At 35.9% G+C, this 20940-nt stretch overlaps 1 protein-coding gene and 1 non-coding gene across 7 annotated transcripts in view; both read left to right on the top strand.

Moving 5' to 3' along the window:
* The window catches only part of CNKSR2 (connector enhancer of kinase suppressor of Ras 2), a 250800-nt gene that overhangs the window by 149519 nt on the left and 80341 nt on the right, over positions 1-20940 (top strand). For 3 of the 6 annotated variants that reach the window (XM_058658815.1, XM_058658813.1, XM_058658817.1), the window contains 2 exons: positions 12518-12607; positions 14446-14660. In XM_058658815.1, the coding sequence (XP_058514798.1) occupies positions 12518-12607; positions 14446-14660 (305 nt within the window). The remainder of the gene's footprint in view (positions 1-12517; positions 12608-14445; positions 14661-20940) is intronic. The other 3 variants (XM_058658816.1, XM_058658814.1, XM_058658818.1) reach the window with 1 other exon arrangement.
* LOC118760586 (U6 spliceosomal RNA) lies at positions 16751-16857 on the top strand. The gene has a single exon (XR_004996865.2). It is a non-coding gene; the product is annotated as a U6 spliceosomal RNA (small nuclear RNA).

Genomic DNA, 20940 nt, shown 5'->3' with positions numbered 1-20940 from the left:
TCAAATGCCTTTCGTAGGCTTTTAGTTGATAAAATTATTTGGTAACTTTTAAATCTTAACAATTGAGCTGTGTCTGTCAAGTGCCTTTAAATAGAATCTCAACAATATGGGCATTGAGTTAAAAATTATTCTAGATTTTCTAAAGATAAGCAGTAAAAGTAGGCAACATTTTAGGTCATAATGATTAGAAAAATATTTGAAGCATCCTGTAATTCAGGCACTTCTCTTTTTTATTTTTAATTTATTTATTTTATGATACAGTTCCATAGGCTCAGAGTTTTCCCCTTCCCTCACTGACTTCCTTGATATAATTACAATAGTATAGTCCTTCGAAAACAATTATAAGTCCATCATTCTGCTATTTCAGTGTAGGTATAGGCATTTCTTTTAAAAAAATGAATGCTGTTAGTATGATTTTTTAAATGAAATTATCTCTTTAATCCTCAGAATTTTTTTTAATTTAAAAAGATTTTTCCAGGGAAATTGCTTTTATGCTAATAACAATTGAAATAAGCAATGCAACTTTTGAATCCGAAACAAGAATATGCAAAATTTAGTTGCATCTGAGCATTTACTGTAGATATTAGCAAATACTCTATTTAATGGGCAGTTTCTGCTACTACATAAAAATTATTCGAGGTCACTAGCAGCTTATTGTATTCATTTTTACAAAATAAAATATTAATATAACTTACCTATCAGACTGGAATTTGTGACCATAGTTTTCTCCAAGAGTAATTAAATTGTTAACTCACTTAATATTTGTTGTATACATGAAGTAAACCAAGCGATGGAGATATAGTCAAATAAAATATAATTCCTTCTGTGTAAGGCAAATGAATAGATGCTTTAGAGTCCTTCAGATGAGCAGGGAGCCTTTAAAACAACTAATTTAGCCCAGAAATTGAAATTTTGTATTCTGCATAGGAAGTCAGTTGTCATGACATTTGTACTGGGTTATAAATAATGGATAGTCATGGAGGATTTCTAAATGCTATTCATCTCCACCAAATACATTCTCAAATTTTACTTCAGTCTAAAAAGTAATCTCATTCCATGGACTCTAAAGTGTGACAATATTATCTTTTGCGTTTAATGTTTTGTTTCAAAACAGTCTTAAGCTTAAAACAAAAGTGAAAGTAGTAAAGTGAAAAAACAAAGTTGAACTGGTGTAAACAGTTCATACATATTTAATCAGATCCTTAATGTGTTAGTGTGATGTATTGTCACAACCTATAAACCAAACCCAGCTTCCCCTCCTTCCTACCTCCCTTTTTTACCCAAGCTACCTGTATTCTTCCTACTTCTCCTAACTTCCAGTAATCAACATTCTATGAGAACGGGTTATTTGTCTTTGTGTCTCACTCATTTCACTTAACATAACATCCTCCAGTTCTATTCAGCTTCCTGTCCATAACTGGATGTCCTTCTTTTTAATGGCTAAATAGTATTTTTGTGTGTGTATACCGTATTGTATTAATCTATTCATCTGTTGATGGGTATTTTCATTGAGTCCATATCTTGAATATTGATAGCAGTCGTGTGATAAATATGGTGGAGCAGGTGTCTATTTCATACAGTGAGTTCATGATTTTTTTAATATATATACCCATTTACAGGATTTCTGGACCATGTGGCAGAGCTATTTCTAGATTTTTAAGAAGCCATGTGAATTTATATCCCCAGCAACTTGTATGAGAGCTCCCTCTGCTTTACATCTTTGCCAGTATTTATTAATTTCTGTCTTGTCTATGATAGCTATTTGAAGGAGTGAGATGGTATCCCATTGTGGTTTTTTATTTTCATTTTCCTGATGGTTAGTGAATGAAAAATGTTTTTGCATGTTTATTGGTCATTTGTATTAATTGTTGTATCAGTTTCACGAGCTTGTTCAGTGGAGTTTTCCTTGTAAAAATTGTGTCTGCAACATGGATATTTTGATTTCCTCTATTCAATTTTGATATATTTTCTTTCTCTTTCCTAATTACTTTTAGTAATACTTCTAATAATATATTGAATATGAGTGGTGAAATTGGAATCCTTACTCTAAATCTATGTGGAGGAATGCTTGAGTTTTCCCCTTTAGGCTAATATTGACTGTTGGTTTATCATGTATAGCCATAATTTTTGACGTGTTTATTCTCTATATCTAATTTGTTGAGAATTTTTATCATGAAGTGATTTTCAAACTTATTGAATACTTTTCCTGCATCTTCTACAATAACCATAGGGTTTGCATTATTCATTCTATTTTTGTGTATATCATGCATTGATTTGCAAGTGCTGAATCTCTCCTACATCCCTGGGATAAACTTCCTTGATTGTGACTTTTTTCCCCCTGATTGAGATTTTTTATATTATTTTGGATTTGGTTTCATAATATTTCCTTGCTGTAGTGTGTGTGTGTGTGTGTGTGTGTGTGTGTGTGTGTGTGTGTGTTGTATCTTTATTTTGTTTAGGTGTCAGAGTGATGTTATCCTTAAAAAAAACACAGAGTTCCATCTGTTTCAATATTTTGGTGCAGTTTCAAAAGTATTGGAGTTGATTTCTGTATAAATGGTTTGTAGAATTCAATAGTAAGCCATCAGATCCTGGACTTTTGATTACTGCTTCATCTTTTTACTTGTTTTGAGTCGTTTTAGATGTTCTATATCTTGATTTAATCTTGATAGGCTACATATGTAAGAATTTATTTCCTTAAGATTTTCCAACTTATTAGCATATGATTCTTCATGATAGTTTCTATGATCTTTTGTATTTCCACAATATCGACTGTAGTGTGTCATTTTCCGTCTCTGATTTTACTTGTTTGAGCTTTTTCTTTGTTAATGTAGATAAAGGTTTGTCTATCTTCTCAAGAAATCAGATTTGTATTTTATCTTTTTTTAAAGTTTTTTTTTTTAATTTTTGCTCTGATTCTTACTCTTTCTCACATACTGAAAATTTGGAGTTTCTCTTTAATCTTTTTCTAAGTCCTTATGATTATCTTGTTAAAACATTTATTTGTGACCTTTCTTTTCTGTTATTAGCACTTACTTCTGTACATTTCCAGCTTAATACTATGCTTTAATGCATATGCTTTTTGCTACCTTCTACAGATTTTGATATGTTGTGTTTTCATTTTCATTTGTTTCACACAGGTAGTTCATCTTCCTGTTCATTTCAATTGTTTGATTTACTGAGATGTTATTTTTGGCCCAATATGTAATCCATGTTAGAAAATTTGCAGATGCTGATGAGGAGAATGTGTATTCTATGGCTTTGGGGGAAATGTCTGTTGGGTCTACTTGTTCATTGATGTACTTCTACTCTGATCTATCTTTGTTTATTTTCTGACTCGATGATCTCTTCATTGGGAACAGTAGGTATTGAAGTCTCCCGCTCTTACCGTATTGGAGCCTGTCTCTCTGTTTAAGATGAATGATATTTGTTCCGTGTGTTTGCATGATCTTGGTTTGAGTGCATATATATTTGTGATTTTTTTGTCTTGTTTAATCTGTGCTCTTATCAATATACAACGTGCTTTTTATCTTAGATTTGTCTATTTTACCTGAATGGAAAATAACTGCTGCAGCTCATTTTTGGTTCGTTTTGCATTGGTGTATCTTTTTCCAGTGCTTTATATTCACTTGTATGCAAAAATAATGACACATGAAAATATGTGATCCTGCTGAACATAATACAGAAAAAAACCCTGAAGTATAAAAATTTCATTTTGATCCTTTGTGGAATTTAACATATCAGATACGTTTGAAGTCTAGACAGGATTTAAAAAATAAAAGAAAGAAATAACAGGTACTAGGATATGCTTTGGTTGAGTATGTATGAAGTTGTCATATTGCCTCTTTTCATTATAATACAAAGTTATGTGAGAAAGATATTCTGTTTCTTCAAACAGTGACAAACACAGATGTTAAAAATTGAAAATACCAAATTGTGGATTTTAAAGTGCAGCTGTATTATTTGAGGCTCTCTGTATTGTGAATCATCTCATTGTTGATCAGGGTGAATGAAAAAGTAGATTTTTTTTAAGCTATTAGACAAATTAAGTATGGACAATGTGCTACCTTTGTAGAAAAATAATAATGTTTATTTTTATGCACTTCAAACTGTTTATTTAAAGAGAAGCATTAATCTATTTAATCCTCAAAGCAATTCTATGAGATATGTACTACTAACATTCTTACTTTACAGCTGAGAATTCTGAAATACAGAGAGGTGAACTCACTTGTCTGATAAAAAACAATCCATGAATTAAGTGCTCATGGATACTTATTGACCCTACATGTTATAGTTTTCTAAATCATAGAAAACAGTTTCAAAAATTAGCAATACTCCGTATAAGTTCAAGAGTTTGGTTGCAGGCAAGCAGAACTAGGTTTGGATTTTTCTGTATGTATTGCTTTCTACTTATTGGCACTATAGGAGCATGTATTTACACAGGCCTTGATAGACCTCAGGAAAAGACTGTTAAATTGGTAGGGAGGTGTGGTAGGGGCAGAATGAGCAAAATTGTGCTATATTCTTTTGTAACAGATAGCATATGTTTTATTTTCTTAGACAAATAACAAGAACTTTTGAAACCACAGATACTAGTAAGGGAAGCAACCTACATTAGTGGTTACTGGCATTAGTTATTTCAATGGTATGCTGGAGAATTCTGCCTCCCATTTAATTACTCCAGTGTGAACTTGAGGATTTGACTGTGGGCTCAGTTTTCTCATTTGTTAAATGAAGTCGATAACATTTTCTTCGTGTATTTTTATGATAATTCAATGACAAATTTGCTTGTACTTTGTATATTAGGTGTTTATTTTCCTTATATCATGACTACACAGAGACTTTTCTGTGAGAATAGAGAAGTGATGGCATTAAATCATGTTAACTATTCAATCTCATCTTCTCAGGCTTCAAAGAGAATATTCAGTTTGATAGCAATTTTGTAGCCACTTTTTAGAATAATACTTCCCATAAACTTTCTCTTTCTTTACAGACTCCTTGCCCTTATTATTCCATTATAGCACATTTGCATGGATTGAAATCTCCTAAAAAGTAGACATATTATGAGTGGTCTTATTTTGTGGGAATAGGGGGAAAACATTTGTATAGTGGTATCACAAAACATTATTGGTTTGAAGATAGGAATACGGATCTCTTCTGCTTAATTGAGTATCTAAGATCTCACAAAAATACCTGAATACCTAAAATACCTAAAAGTTGATATTCCTCATAAATGATGTTTGCATGTATTGTGCATTAAGAAAAATTAGTTTCTATAACATAGTATCTGAACGTTTTCCACTTCAGTAATTGGGACAAGAGAAAACCAAATATCATTTCCCCTTTATGTGAATAGAAAATAGCTTAAATGACTTAGAGCAGCATGTTTAAGGGTCTGTGGGACAATGATACTATAAAATGAGTTTTAGCAGTGTAAAGTGAGGATAGTTTCTTTAGATTCCAAGTTCATTACCTTTTCCTTGACTTACAGATTTATTCTGTCTTTTGGACAATAACAATGAAACATTATTTAAAGCATTTTGTAAAGCATCAGGTATCTACAACACACTCATATTTCTTAGAATTATGAGTACAAAACTTTTTGTCCTGTGATTTTGTAATATAAATAATCTTTTTAAGTTGTTCAGCTACTCTACATACACAATCAAATGGGGTTCTTACTATAGGAAGTTTCTGTGACCAGGTAAAATATGCCCTTTCCAAAGAACTAACCATATAAATAGAAATATTAATCAGAAATGTCGAAGTAAGTGATGTATACTATACTTATAGTTATACTTATTTCTTTGGATTTATTTAATAAATTTCAGAGAGACTACATGTTGTAAAATAAATTAGTTGAAGAAAATGAAACCTAAAAAGGAAATATTGCTCAGATATTCAAGGTATGTGATAGTAAAGGACTAAGATTAAGAAAAAATGAATTTTTGATCAAGTTCCTGAAAATGAATGTATGGATGCAGTAGAAAGATATGTAAATGTAGTTTAAAAGTTAATACAATTGTCACAGAAAATAAGCCTCTTCAAATGAATTAATCAACAGAAAATATATGAGCTAGATGAAACAGTGCTCCCCTTATACACAGAATGAGTATCAAGAATAGAAACAGCCTCTCTCAATAACCGTCATCTGAGGATCAGTATTGCCACACAGGGTGCATTTAGCAATTTCTGGGGATATTTATGGTTGTCATAGTTGTAGTGATAGGAAAGCTGGCTATTGACATCAGTGGAGAGACCAAGGATGCCACTAAACATTTTGCAATGTACAGGACAGCACCCAATAATAATAATAAAAAAATCTGGCCCAAAATGTGAAATGCTTCTGTTGAAAGTCTTGGTTAACTAAAGAAGAGTAAGTCTATGATAAATGGAATATAGAAGCACAAACTAGAAAATCAATGTAGAGGAATTATGTGACAAACAGCTGATATATATGTGTGTATATATATCTTTATATGAGAGAGAGATGAAATACACATACACATTTATTCACAATGTATTCTCTAAGCAGTAGTGGAAAGTTGTCAGTGTCTGGGGTTACCTTACCTTTCAGTTTTCTATGTTAATGTGAAATCCCCTAGCACAGAATTTGATACATGTGTCACTACTTGAAACCAAAATACATTTTTCCATATTAAGAAAAAAGCAAAAATTTTCAGCTATGTAAAATTGAAATGAAGATGTTAGTGTTAGCTTTCAAATCACAACATGGCATAAGTAATTTAGCATTTTCCTAAGTATCCCTTTAGGTCACTGGTTCTGACAGAGTCTATAAAAGAAAGAGAGTTTGTTGTTAAATATGGTTGGAAAGCTCTGCATACTTATCCCCCTTTTGGAGATTCATAAATGCATATTAGCATATCAACAGCTTTGAAAGTCTTGGATTTCTGTTAACTTCCATGTTCCCCCAATCTATATCCTGAATATTTTTTCTTTTTGCAGCTCAGTAACTGCTAAACTTCGCAGTAGAACTAATATTTGATAGAATATATTCTGTAAAATGTTGAAAATGACTTCTACTTCTCTTGAAAATCTAAATACCAATGATAAAATTTATGTATTAAGTTCCAAACAACCTACTTATACATAAACATTTGGAAAAATCTGTGTTCTTAAATTTGTAGTATCACTAACAGTTGTCTTCTTAAATTCTTGATATCCTATTTTTACCTTGCAGAAATACAAGATGTAAACTTCTTCCTAGAATAAAGATTATTCGTGAGATAAATTCACATTGAAGTAATGAAAACTAACTGCAAAGATCAATGCATGATATTCTGTAGTCTAAACTGCTTGTACTGATATCATGGCAGAGCAGTTCCCCAGAGATCAAGAGTGTAAAATGTCAAGGGTTATACCCCAAATTGTCAAAGAAGAGATGACTATAACCATTATAAACAAGTTATTTTGATGGAGACATTATACAAATAATTTAAATAATATACAGCCTCTTAAAATGCATGTAACAACATAGCACACCTATATAACACATCATTTCAGAAAAATTTGTTTTCCATTGTTGTTATAGTATTGGACTGCATATACAAAGTTGCACCCACAGTTTGTGGCTTAATCCTCCATTAGTCACAAAATATTTAAATAAAAATATTTTGGGAGAGTCACAGATTGATTCAGAACTAGAAGCTTAAAGCAAAAGCAATAATCATATATGTAATTAAATTACTACAAAGATGTATTGGATTTTTGCATAATAGAAATGTTCTGGAATGATTCTTCATTGAGGTAAGAAATTTGATGTCATAAAAAGAACACTTGAAAGTTCATATTCATGGACTGGCCCTAACACTTAATAGAAATCCCAAGAAGTTAACTTTGATGCTTCTTGAATTTTTTTGTTACTACTTTTCTTCTAGCCTCACTGAAGAATATTGTCTCATAGGAAAAAATTTATGTAAAAACCATTTTAAAAGATATTATAAAATGTTAATTTTCAAATGAGAATTCATATATTATCATATTTTTCATAAGAAAACTTGAATTTCACTTTGATAGGATTTCAAATTTTTTACTGATTTTTAAAATAGATATATTTCAATTAACTTGAGAACTGTTTTTAGCTAAATGGAATCTGCATATTTGTATCACCTCTGTTGTCAATATCTTTATTAATGGTAAGCGCAGTAAGGGACCTGATTATCTTACCATAGATCATTTTACATCCACCAAAGCCTTCAAAAAGCCCTAGAATTTGTTTGCCACTCAGATACTAGTTGTGTGAATGCTCCAATATTCTGTCCACGTGTGTGTGCACTGGGGCAACATTCCAACCAAGAAAAATTCATCTCTCTCAATTTTAGTGCACATAGTTTTTCTCTTGGTGGAATGTTTACAATAAGTAACTTATTTGCAAATATATTTAGCCTTGAAATGAAGTGTTAAAACTACCATATAATTTTTCATGCAGTTTGGTATTTTCTTCATCAAAGTTCTTTTTATATTACTTCATATTTAAAGTATAGATAACTTTTAGGAAAACAGCTGGAAAGTACACAAAGAAAATGTTACTTATCCATGGAATTCATGTTTTCGTTGCTTTTGTTCTCCGTTAATAGAATTGAACAAATTTCAAGTTAATAATCAGTTCAGAGTTTGCAGTTTATTTTATTGTCTCTAAGTCATTAAAGCCAGTGCTTAAATAAGAGCCATACTGGCATGTTTATAAGCCAATTTTCCAAACTCTTTGATCCAAATCTATAAAAGAAACACAATGGCCTTGAATATCAAGGTCCCTATTCTTTGTTTTATTAAATCCAGATATATTGTCATTAACCTTAAAAGTTACTTTCCATTTCATTCAGTTATACTTCCTTTTTAAATGTGTGATTCTCTGCCTTAAATAATTTCAGGATATTTTCCTGGAAATAAAGTCAGGTATCTGAACTTAATTGTTCTGTCTGACATGTGAGGTGTTTCATGGGTGAATTGGCACACTTATAGCTTAACTCTTCCTTACTCTGCTCATTGTCATAAAAATATTGCCTAAAATATTCAGAACAGATGTGTATATATGTATAGTTTTTCTCAGACTATTGAGAAAGCATTTTCCTGAGTATTAAAAAGTGTCAAAGAAATTTCTTTGCAGTTTTTTTTTAACTTGTAGGAACTGTAAGAGGTGATTACTTCTCAGGTACTGTTTATTAGCCTGAAAATGATTGTCTTTTGCGATAGCTTTTTTAAAGTGTTAGATTTGTTTTTTTTAAAGATTTATTTTTATTACAAAGTCAGATATACAGAGAGGAGGAGAGACAAGAGGAAGATCTTCCATCTGATGGTTCAACTCCCCAAGCGGCCGCAAGGAGTGGAGCTGAGCCAATCCAAAGCCAGGAACCAGGAGCTCTTCCAGGTCTCCCACATGGGTGCAGGGTCCTGAGGTTTTGGGCTGTCCTTGACTGCTTTCCCAGGCCACAAGCAGGGAGCTGGATGGGAAGTGGGGCCGCCAGGATTAGAACTGGCGCCCATATGGGATCCTGGTGCTTGCAAGACGAGGACTTTAGCCACTACGCTATTGCACCGGGCCCGATTATCAAACATTTCTACAGGTTCTCTTTGTTAGAAAATTTAAGAGGATTTATTAGCATGATGCAGTGGTACATTAGAAGGAATGAAAGAGGATGAAGGGAGGGAAAGAAACTATGGAAAAAGGGACCAATGGTCTGTTGGCTTCTTGATCTAGCTATGAAGAAAATTCCATATTTATTTTCTTAGCAAGCAATCAGTTAATAAATACTCAGTAGCTACTGTATTTAAACACTGTTTTAAGGGCAGGAGATGGTACAGAAGACAGCAGAGAGATGCTTCTTTTTATAGTGAAATTTGCATTCTAGAGGGGTGACAAAATTCAGGCAACTAATTTAATGACATTTTTTCATTGTCATTATCATGCTATGCAGAACTTAGAAAGGAAATGAGGGAGTAATACAAACAAATCTGGCCTAAAATAAGAATTTAAGGAATGTGTGCCTGAGGAACTGACATTTTTTTGCTTGGCTCTGGAGGTTGCTACTAATTTAAGGAGAAGGAAAAAAACAAAGGAAGATAATCCTGGATGCTGAGTGAAGAAAGTGTTGAAAGAAGGAGGAAGTCATTTTCTGCATCAAATTCTCAAGATAAATAAGAAAATTCAAGGACTCCAAGGATTATCTGTTGGAGTTAAAACATAGAGGCCTTAGTGACCTTGACAGTAACAACTTTGATGCAGCACAGTACAAGTTTCTTGGATAGGAAAACTTGTTGTTTTTGATTTGCTTATTTATTTTTCATGATATAATTCCATAGGCTCAGAGATTTCCCCTTCAACCATGCCCATTTCCGCTCTCCCCCACTGACTGTTTTCACCTCTCTTATTGCAATAGTATAGTCCTTTAAAGCAGCATTACGAAAAGGGAGACATACTGCACACACACACTGAGAGAGACAAATCTTTGTTCCTTTGTTTTACTCACTGAAGCTGCAATAGCTGGGATTGGGTCAGGGGAATTCAGGAGCCATTGATTAATTCAGAAGGGATAGAATCTGATTTGAGATCTTCCTAATGAATTTCTGTCTGGAGCAGCTTTTTCTGGAGAAAACCATAAGCAAGAAATATAGGACCTAATTACTGACAAAAAGTATTAAAAAGCCTGTATACAAACAGATGCGATGTATCATAAATGCCAAAGTCATCAGGACAGAGCTATGGGAGTCCACAATGTTGAAACAGATACGAGAAAAGGAGACTGTTTCAAACCTTTCCCCTCCTGTGATTGACACAATATATTAACCTAGATATTGTATATACCAGATCCCTTTTGCATAAGGAAGCAGATATATTCTGTGATGATTGTAGTGATCAGTTGCAAAATCATTTATGGACTTTGAAAGGAAACTTAAGTATTACATTTCTTAGCTCATTAATGTTTTATCATTTTAATCATCCTTGGCCTCTGAAAGAGCTTAGCAAAACATACTAAACTAACTTTATTAGTGTATACACACACATATATATACATACATAGAGTATATATAGCGACAACTCATAAAGTTGATAGAGTTTTGTAGGTAGCAAAATTAGAAGTCGCCTAATTATTGTGAAATATTACTTGGCAAGGAGGGAAGTGCTGGAGCCTTTCTCTAGTGACTGAGAGATATTGAAAGGTGATAAACTTGGTAAATTAAAGATGGAAGGATTGTTGGACTTAAAGCACTGGAGGGCATGGGCTAGAAATGCAAAAGATAGAAATTATAAAGTGGAATATTGAGGGATTTCAGCTTTTTCAAAAAACAAGATTAAGCATATAGCCACAGGGATACATAGAAGAGAGAAAGCCAAAAAACTGGGAGGACACAATATCAGAGGGTGAATATTTAAGTCACCTAGAATTATGACAGAAATGATATTTGAGTGCCTGGATTTGAATCCTGATGCTACACACTTACCAGCTGTGTGTTCTGGAACAAGCACATGACCTGTCTCAGTTCTCTAATCTGATAAACATAGCGTAATGATAGTATATGTCTCATTTAAGGAATACATAATTTAATACCTAACACTTACAAAACTCTTACAGTCAGTATGTGACACATGGTAAATGATTTGTGTTTGTATTATTACAATGATTACTGTAATCATAATTATTTTTATGATAAAGTTTTTTATGTGTCCCTACTTTTCAGTAATCAAAAATTTGATAAGCAACTGTCTCATTCCAGGCTTTATGATATCCTTGAATACTTCTGAATGATTAGTTTTAACTGTTGCATGCTTTAGGAATTTCAAAATGAACAGAAATAATTTACTGCCACCCCACCATAAAAGTTATATTTGAACTTTTTGCCGTGAGTTCTCCTTGCAAAAATAAAATGCTGTTTAGTAAGAATCAAACAGAGGTAAATGAAATAGGCCAAAGGAGTGATTTATTGAGTATGTAAAGTAGAAAATGTTCACTGTGGCAAAGTACTATAGGCCATTAAAGAGAACATAGCCATATTGCTGAGGCATGATAGTATTCAAAGTATATAGTGATAGAAGTTAGGAACCAGTAAAAATAAGAAGTTATTCCTGTGGTATTTCAACAGTAGATTGATATCTTAGTAATCAGGTTAAACACAAGAGTCACCATCTTGGAGGTTGGCTACCAAGGTATAAATGATTGGACATATAAGAATACGACAGTTATCTAGTTACTGAAAAATCAAATAAAATCATTAAAATAATGATGCTGTTTGTAAAGAATCATACTTGTGAAGTCTGGACTTCCTAAGAGAAAAAGCTTAGACTATTCTTCATTATACATAACAAATATTAACACCTGGCCAATTGCCACAGGCAGTTTCACCTTCTGGCTCAAAACACACATTTTCTTCATCTACACAAATGCCAACCATAATGTTGCATAAGAGTGTGTTTTGTAGACTGTAGCTAAAATCTAGTGTAAGTTTGAGTAGACTTGGGGAAGAAAAACAATGTGATGTGAACTTTGTTCTCTGTGTTTAGGCAAGCTACGACCTATATCTATGCCAGTGGAATATAATTGGGTGGGGGACTATGAAGATCCAAATAAGATGAAGAGAGATAGTAGAAGAGGTAAGTGTTCTAGAATTTCAGTGTAGGCAGGGTTGTTTGAACAAGCAAATCTAAATGTTTTTTAAGTAGATCACATTCTATCATTGACTTTATTATATAACCAAACCAAGTCAAGACAAATGTTTGTCCCATTTTTAAGTAGGTATCTTCTCTGAATGCCTTCTAAGGGGCTCAAGATAGATAAACAGTATGTGAAAAATGAGTATCTGAGTGTTATTTGAAATTTAATATTGGGAAAAAAGGTCAGAAGTGTGAAACTGCATGAAATACTTAAGTTCACTGCGTAGGAGCAGTTTGTGCTCAGTTCCCATTGGTCCACAATGCACTTTCACTGCTTTTGTGTTGATACACCTCAAATGAACAGTGACACACAAGGGTAAAAGCTAAGCGCGACAGGGCCAGTGACTGTAATGAAAGTTTTATAGAATGGGGACGAAAACAGCTTTATTTTCTGTTCCGTTTGTTATTCAGAGTTCTCCTTTTATGTAGGGTTGGGCTACTCTTGAAGTATCTACCAAAAGTGTTTGTATTCGTTTACCCTGTTATTGAGGTGAGCAACTGAAAATTGCAAACCAGTTGAAAATTTTATTACTCAAAGGAGTTGCACAAGTGTGCATATGGAAGGTCCAATAAGTTCTTCTACTGTTTTTCACTTTCTGAAATACAGAGCTAAGATTATAGACAGAAAACAAAACAAATCAAAACAAAGCAAAAACAACTTTTCATACAATGTAAGTGAAGATTCCTTCATAACATCTTTGACCCATTTGCTTCTTATTGCTAACCGCTATACTGAGATAATTTCATTACTGCACAACCACATGGATAAGCAAACATGAAAATCTGCTTCATTCATCTTAACACTGGCTTTATGGAGTGAGCATTCTGAAAATGTTGACAGATACAGAAGCATCAACAGATTCCTTTACATCTGTGTGTTCATTTCATTTTCTGAACTTCACTTTCTAATCTCATTTGTTTTATGTAATACACCAAGAAAACATAACTGTTTATCATATACCATCTCCAACTTACTCTTTTGGGACTTCACAGTATAATCACATCTTGAGGGAAAATGCCAATGAAGAACTAAGTGTTGACTATTGATTTAAGAATACCTTTTATGAATTAATTTCCCAACTACTGGTTCATAATGTGGACTTTAACTTCTTCGAGGGTGCTACCTGGCATGCCATAAGTCAATGTCTGTCATCAAGCTTTAGCATAATCCCACTGGGGGATCCTTTTACATTTGCGGGGTTATTTGAAAAGCACAGAGTTCCCATTTGCTGGTTCACTTCGAGAATACTAAAATGACTGGGTGTGGGCCAGGCCAAATATGGGAGCTGGAAACTCCATCCAGGTCTCTCATGTTAGTGGCAGAAGCCCAAATACTTAAGCTAGCACTATTGTCTTCCAGAGTATTCATTAGCATAAGCCTGGAATAGGGAGCCAGAGCTGGAATTTAAACCCAGGTACTCCACTATGAGATGCAGACATCTTAACCTTGCGGCCCAATACCCATTATTCTTCCTACAAACGTTTTGAACCAACCAACCACAACTTCTGAGTTTAAGTTGCTCAGTGGATTCTTATGTAGTTGGCTCAGTGATAAGACTTGGCAAAATAATCTATGGGCTATATATTCCTTATTGTCCTATTATCTTAAATAATTAAGTTCTGCTGTATTTTCCCTACAAATCTATAGATTAAATCAAGCTGAAGCTCTGAAATTAAATCTTATAGCACAATTGGCAAATATGCATGACACTGAAAAACAGTAATAAACTTGAGACGTTCACATATTTACACTAGTGTATTTATCTCTTTTTATATAGAAAACTCTCTACTTCGATATATGAGCAATGAAAAAATTGCTCAAGAAGAGTATATGTTTCAGAGAAACAGCAAAAAAGACACAGGGAAGAAGTCCAAAAAGAAGGGGGATAAGAGTAATAGCCCAAGTCACTATTCATTGCTACCCAGTTTGCAAATGGATGCCTTGAGACAAGACATCATGGGCACACCTGTGCCAGAGACTACACTATACCATGTAAGTAAATTTTTAAAATCCTTTGAGGCAGCTTTTGTTGGAGGCTGATAAATGTTTCAGGTAAATTTGAGTTATTTTTATACTATTGCCTGAATTTTTTTGCATAAGATCTGAACTTTAAGAGTTGTGTCCTTTAAAAAAAGTAGTGGATTATTCATTTGTCAGTTTGTGTGTTGTAGCAAGTTGAATTTTTAATGATAGCTTAATATGCATAAAATTGATGTTCGACAATAATTAGCTGATTAGTAATCAGTGTGCTAATGTTCAGTAAACGGATAGCTATACAATTCAACATTAGAGATAGGGTGATATATTCATTATTCCTGTTTTTATTTATGTAAAGGAAACAAATTTTATGTACTTCATATGCAATTTTAAGAACAAAATGCAATTTTAAGAACTCTGTACCCCCCAACCTTCCTACCTTACTTCTACCTTCCCTCCTCTTCTATCTTTTCATTTTTGCAATAATATGCTTTCAATTTTCTTTAGAATCGTAAGAATAACCATACGCTAAACAAAGAATTCATCAAGTAGTAAGTAGAAAAACCTCTGTTCCTCAGGAGTATAAAAAAGAGCTATGAACAATAAGCAGATCTCAAAATGTCAGTTTTGCGCATATGCATTGCATTTTGGTGCTCTCTATATTAGTTACCGTAAATCTAGGAAAACATTAAAATAGATGCAATTGGGGACCATTATGCTTAGTGAAATATGTAATTCTTTTCAAAAATGATCATCTCTTATTTATTAGCTATGGAGGAAGCATGGTACTAGCAGTGAAAATGGAAAGATAGCCTTCTGTTATTTGAGGAAAAAGACATAACAAAGGCCCTAATATAATTTAGCTATTATAATCTGTGAGTATTGAAATAGAAGAAATACCTAGGTGATAGAGGACCTCAGGAATTAGAGGATTTTAGCACTGGAGATAGGGGTACAAGCGTATCACAAATGTGGGAGAAATGGCATGTTCTAGGGACTTTATGGGTTCAGAATTGCTTAAAAACTGGAAGAAATGATGTGAGGAACAGAGAGTAGTTAGACCTATAGAAATAGACAGGGGTTAGATCAGGAATTTGTGGTAATCTACTTAAGCTCTTTCTCGCCTTTGTAATGAAGAAATATTTAAGAATTTGGAGCTAACAGTCTACATTACCCCTTTTTGCCTTTTGGATATTTGTAGTACAGAGCATCAATTGGGGGTTCAAATGCAGATGAATGATAAGAAATCAGGACGATGGCCAGGTGTATGCGAGGAATTTTGTTAGCCAAAATAGTTTTGATTAAAAGGGATATGCTGTTCCAATAAAGCTCAAGCTTCTCATTTCAAGCCCCAGAAAGACATAAACTACATGTTCATAAATTGTAATTTGAACAGTAGCACTCAGTGCTTGGAGTGTCAAAAACTTTTAGTCTATCGCTTACTAGAAAGTGTATCTGCTGAGACTCACAGTTGGGGAAAATCCTGTCCACATGTAATCATTTGGTCTGGCCTGGCCAAGACGGAAATTGAAATTCAAGCATAGGAGGCTAATTTTCAAGTTAATAATTTTATATATCCCTCAAATTATATCATGTATATAGATTGGCCTTGATAGATAAACAAGTTGTAAAAAATTTAATAACTTCCATTTGAATTGTTTCCCTGAATAAACCTCTTGTTATTTATTCTATAGTTCTGTCTCAAAACTAAAACATAGAAAAATATTTTTTATTTGAACTGGTGTATCATTAGCATGCCTAGCTGCCTTATTCTTTATTCTTGCCTCTTGCCTGTTACATACTCCCAAGCCTCTGCCTAAGAGACCAGTGGCCCTATAAAGACCTGCTCTGCAGGAGTCCAGCTGCAGTGTGGAATTCCCGAAGGGTGCCTGGAGTAGACAGAGAGAGAAAATGGACCACTATTGTTACCAGAAATGCCCCGTGGGTTCTTTCCTCAGCTTCGTATAGAAATAAAAAGCCGGGAATCTGTTGCTGACAGGAAAGTTTATTTGCAAAGGGACCAGGTGAGCAGGGAAGGGAGTGGGAACGGAAAGCACCTCCTGAGAAGGCCAGGAGGTGGGGTGCCTCTCGAAAGAGGAGGGAGAGTGCTCGCTTCGGCAGCACATATACTAAAATTGGAACGATACAGAGAAGATTAGCATGGCCCCTGCGCAAGGATGACACACAAGTTCGTGAAGCGGTCTATATTAAAAAAAAAAAAAAAAAGGAGGAGGAAGAGAGAGACACCAAAGGTTTGAGGAAGGGTCTTGGGATTTTAAGCATTCCCTGACACTTGATTGTTGGGCGGGGAACCTACAGGTAAGATGTTCCCCATTGGTGGTCTCTTAATTAGTTAAAAAATGGGTGGGCAATGCTTGTGCCGCCCACCTGAAGGTGTGGCCAAGACCTCAGCAGGCCTGGATGGTCTCAACTATGATTTCATGATCATAATGGACAATGCAAGAAAGCTGTCCCCTTTACTTTACAGAAGCAGTCACAGAGTGGCATAGACTTTTTATGTCATGGTCAAATGGGTATTTCCCAGAATAATCCTGCCTTTTATTTCACCTTAAAGCAGGATGTTATCCATCCTGTCCTTGTGGTCAGGAAGTTCTCAGTAGGCTTGCATATCAATCAGTAACACATTCCTCCTACAATCCTCATTCTACAACTTAATCTTGAATCAGTTAAGGGAGGTAATTGCATCACAGAAGGAGAGACCTAAAGATCAAGGATGATCAATGGGGCAGCAGAAACAGCATGAATTGTAAAAGGCCTTTTTGCCAATCAGCCAATCAACTTCCAAGCTCACATTGATAGTAAAGACCAACTCCCCAGAGGCAAACAATGCCGAAAAGAATTGCAGAATTCTCAGTTGGGTGGTCCGGTGTCCATGCAAAGGGAGGTGGAACTGCCTTCAGGTGGTTGCAGAGACATCCACCTGGCCCTGCCATGCAACAGAAAATTCCTCCTGGCCTTGCCTGTGTTGTAGGGTTTTTGAACCCCGAATACTGCAGCAACCTCAAATTCTTGTCTCGCAGGAAAGAAGAATTTTCATGCGGACACAGTTTAGTTTTAAAGTAAGGTTTATTAGAAAAGCTGAGAAAGGAGACTCCCGCCCTAGTGACGGGAGGGGGTTTTAAGATAGAAAAGACCCTTACCCCCTGCCATCGTGGCAGGAGGAAAAAGCTAAAAGACCCTAGTCCCCTGCCATCGTGGCAGGAGGAAAAGCTAGAGAGAAAAACCCTAGTCCCCTGCCGTAGTGGCAGGAGGAAAAGCTAGAGAGAAAAACCCTAGTCCCCTGCCATAGTGGCAGGAGGAAAAGCTAAAGAGAAAAAAACCCGTATTAATGGTGGGGAAAGTATCTTTTAAAGGTTCCCCTCAAAGATGTTTCTCCATAAACAAAGGAAATTCCTGGTTTCCATGGTACCTGGCCTTGGGACAAAAGGCCAGCAAGGTGTCACTGGCCAACTTCCTTGGTCCCTTTCTAATGATAAATAGGCCAGTCTGAAGCCCTCCCCCTTGGCAATGGCTGGAGACAGAATTGGGCGGAGGCTTCAGGTGGGGAATAGATATGTTAATGTCACCCTTGTCTCCTGGGGGAAGCACTCCTGATAAAATATGCATTTGTCTTGGGAGAGACGTGTTCTGGTGAATCCAAGACATGGTGGGGAAAATACCCCTTTATATTTGGGAAGAAAAATGACTTGGGGACCCAGAATACCCTAACTGCCTACCACCCAGTCTAACTCCTCTCACACCTGCAGGGGAACAGTTCCCCACACACCTTCGTGTCCTCCACACCCACTGCACAGACCCCAGTGCTGTATGGATTTTGACCCCAAATACGGTAGCAGCCTCAGTTCTTGTCTCACAGGAAAGAAGAATTTTCGTGCAGACACAGTTTAGTTTTAAAGCATGATTTATTAGAAAAGCTGAGAAAGGAGACTCTTGTCCTAGTGACAGGAGGGGGCTCTGAGATAGAAAGGACCCTTACCCCTGCCATAGTGGCAGGAGGAAAAGTAAAAAGACCCTAGTCCACTGCCATTATAGCAGGAGGAAAAGTGGGGCGGCGGGGGGGGGGAAAGGCCGGTATTAATGGTGGGGAAAGCACCTTTTAAAGGTTTACTTCAAAGATGTTTCTCCATAAACAAAAGAGAATTCCTGGTTTTTATGGTACCTGGCCTTGGGACAAAAGGCCAGAAAGGTGTCACCAGCCAACTTCCTTGGTCCCTTTCTAATGATAAAAAAGCCAGTCTGAGGCCCTCCCCCTTGGCAGTGGCTGGAGACAGAATCAGGCTGATATGTTAATGTCGCCCTTGTCTCTTGGGGAAGCATGTTCCTGATATGTTAAAATATGAATCCAAGACATGGTGGGGAAAATACCCCTTTATATTTGAAAAAAAAATGATGGCTCGGGAACCCAGAATGCCCTGTCTACTACACAGTCTAACTCCTCTCACACCAGCACTGCTCCACTGAATAACTAACAAATCAGATTACTAGGTTTTTTCCACAGACATTTGAAGTCAGTCTGAAATCAATGCTCTTAGCTGTGTGAAGGGGACCACTTTTATTGTCACCGTTAGTGAGAAGAGCTCAGTGAACCCTGAGCTTCCTCTAAAATCTGGTATCCCAGGTCATAAGTTGAAACCTGAACAGAGGTCTGGATATGACTGACAGGAAGCATATTTGAAAAGGAAAGTTGATAGAGTTAAGGTGAAGAAGAGGATACTTCAGCTCAGAGCATATACCGTGGATTATTCTGTGAAGTGTAGTGAGTCATTGAAAAAACATTTAAATAACCAGCCTGTTCAGTTCTGTCATGCATTACTAAAAGTGCATTTCCTGTGTGGGGAAGAAAAATAAAGCGGCGAGTCTTTGAATTTTGAGTTGTTAAATTAAGGAAGATGGTAAAAGTTGATTCAAACTGAAAATCACTGACATTAGGGGTACTGTTTAGACGTATAAATTGTATTGCCACTTTTACAAAGTGCATTATTTTTGTATATCGAAAATCTGGTCTACTAACTTCATGTCTAGATGTTTATTTTAAGAAGGAAACCAGAGGGTCCAGGTTTGTCTCCTCAATGGCATGAGTCTGTAACAATGTTTCACAGTTAGCTCATATCTATCCTAATTTTTTTTTAAAGATTTATTTTTATTACAAAGTCAGATATACAGAGAGGAGAAGAGACAGAGAGGAAGATCTTCCATCCGATGATTCACTCCCAAGGTGAGCCGCAACAGGCCGGTGCACGCCAATCCGATGCCAGGAACCAGGAACCTCTTCCAGGTCTCCCACGCGGGTGCAGGGTCCCAAAGCTTTGGGCTGTCCTCGAACTGCTTTCCCAGGCCACAAGCAGGGAGCTGGATGGGAAGTGGAGCTGCCGGGATTAGAACCAGCGCCCATATGGGATCCCAGGGCGTTCAAGGCGAGAACTTCAGCCGCTAGGCCACAGCGCCGGGCCCAATCCTAACTAATTTTTGACAAAGAATCAACACAGAAGGGCAGCTGTTAACCAGGAGTGAGATCATCCCTTGTAATGCTGAGCACCCAATTCGAGAGTAAAAGGCTAGATACTGGGCCCGGCGGCGTGGCCTAGCGGCTAAAGTCCTCGCCTTGAACGCCCCGGGATCCCATATGGGCGCCGGTTCTAATCCCAGCAGCTCCACTTCCCATCCAGCTCCCTGCTTTTGGCCTGGGAAAGCAGTTGAGGACGGCCCAATGCATTGGGACACTGCACCCGCGTGGGAGACCCCGAAGAGGTTCCTGGTTCCCGGCTTCGGATCGGCGTGCATCGGCCCGTTGCGGCTCACTTGGGGAGTGAATCATCGGACGGAAGATCTTCCTCTCTGTCTCTCCTCTGTATATATCTGGCTGTAATAAAATGAATAAATCTTTAAAAAAAAAAAAGGCTAGATACTTCCCAAATCTTTTCTCAAGTTTAGAAGGAACGAAATATTTATTTGTCCCCAAGTACATGTTGGATGCATTTAAATAATATTCAGAAAAAAGATTTGAAAAATAAGTGGTAGATTTTTTTACTAGAGTCTTAAGTTCTCCTGAGGACCTCACCTTATATATATTTAGTGTTTTCAAGTAACAAGGAAGTTTTTGTATTTGTTAGGTTTTATGAACTTGACATTGACCCTATTTTCAAACAAGAAAACTCAAACTCAGATTGATTCAGTGATCAACCAAAGCTTACTATTGCAAGCAAGCGTAAGTGCTGGTGTGGAAAAGAAAACCCAAATCCCTGATTTAAGGTCTCTTTCCGTATTCAACCCTAAT

This window comes from Ochotona princeps, chromosome X, assembly GCF_030435755.1.
Source record: "Ochotona princeps isolate mOchPri1 chromosome X, mOchPri1.hap1, whole genome shotgun sequence".
In the NCBI taxonomy this organism is placed as follows: domain Eukaryota; kingdom Metazoa; phylum Chordata; class Mammalia; order Lagomorpha; family Ochotonidae; genus Ochotona; species Ochotona princeps.
Note: the sequence above shows the minus strand (reverse complement) of the source record. Positions and strands in the feature narration are given on the sequence as shown.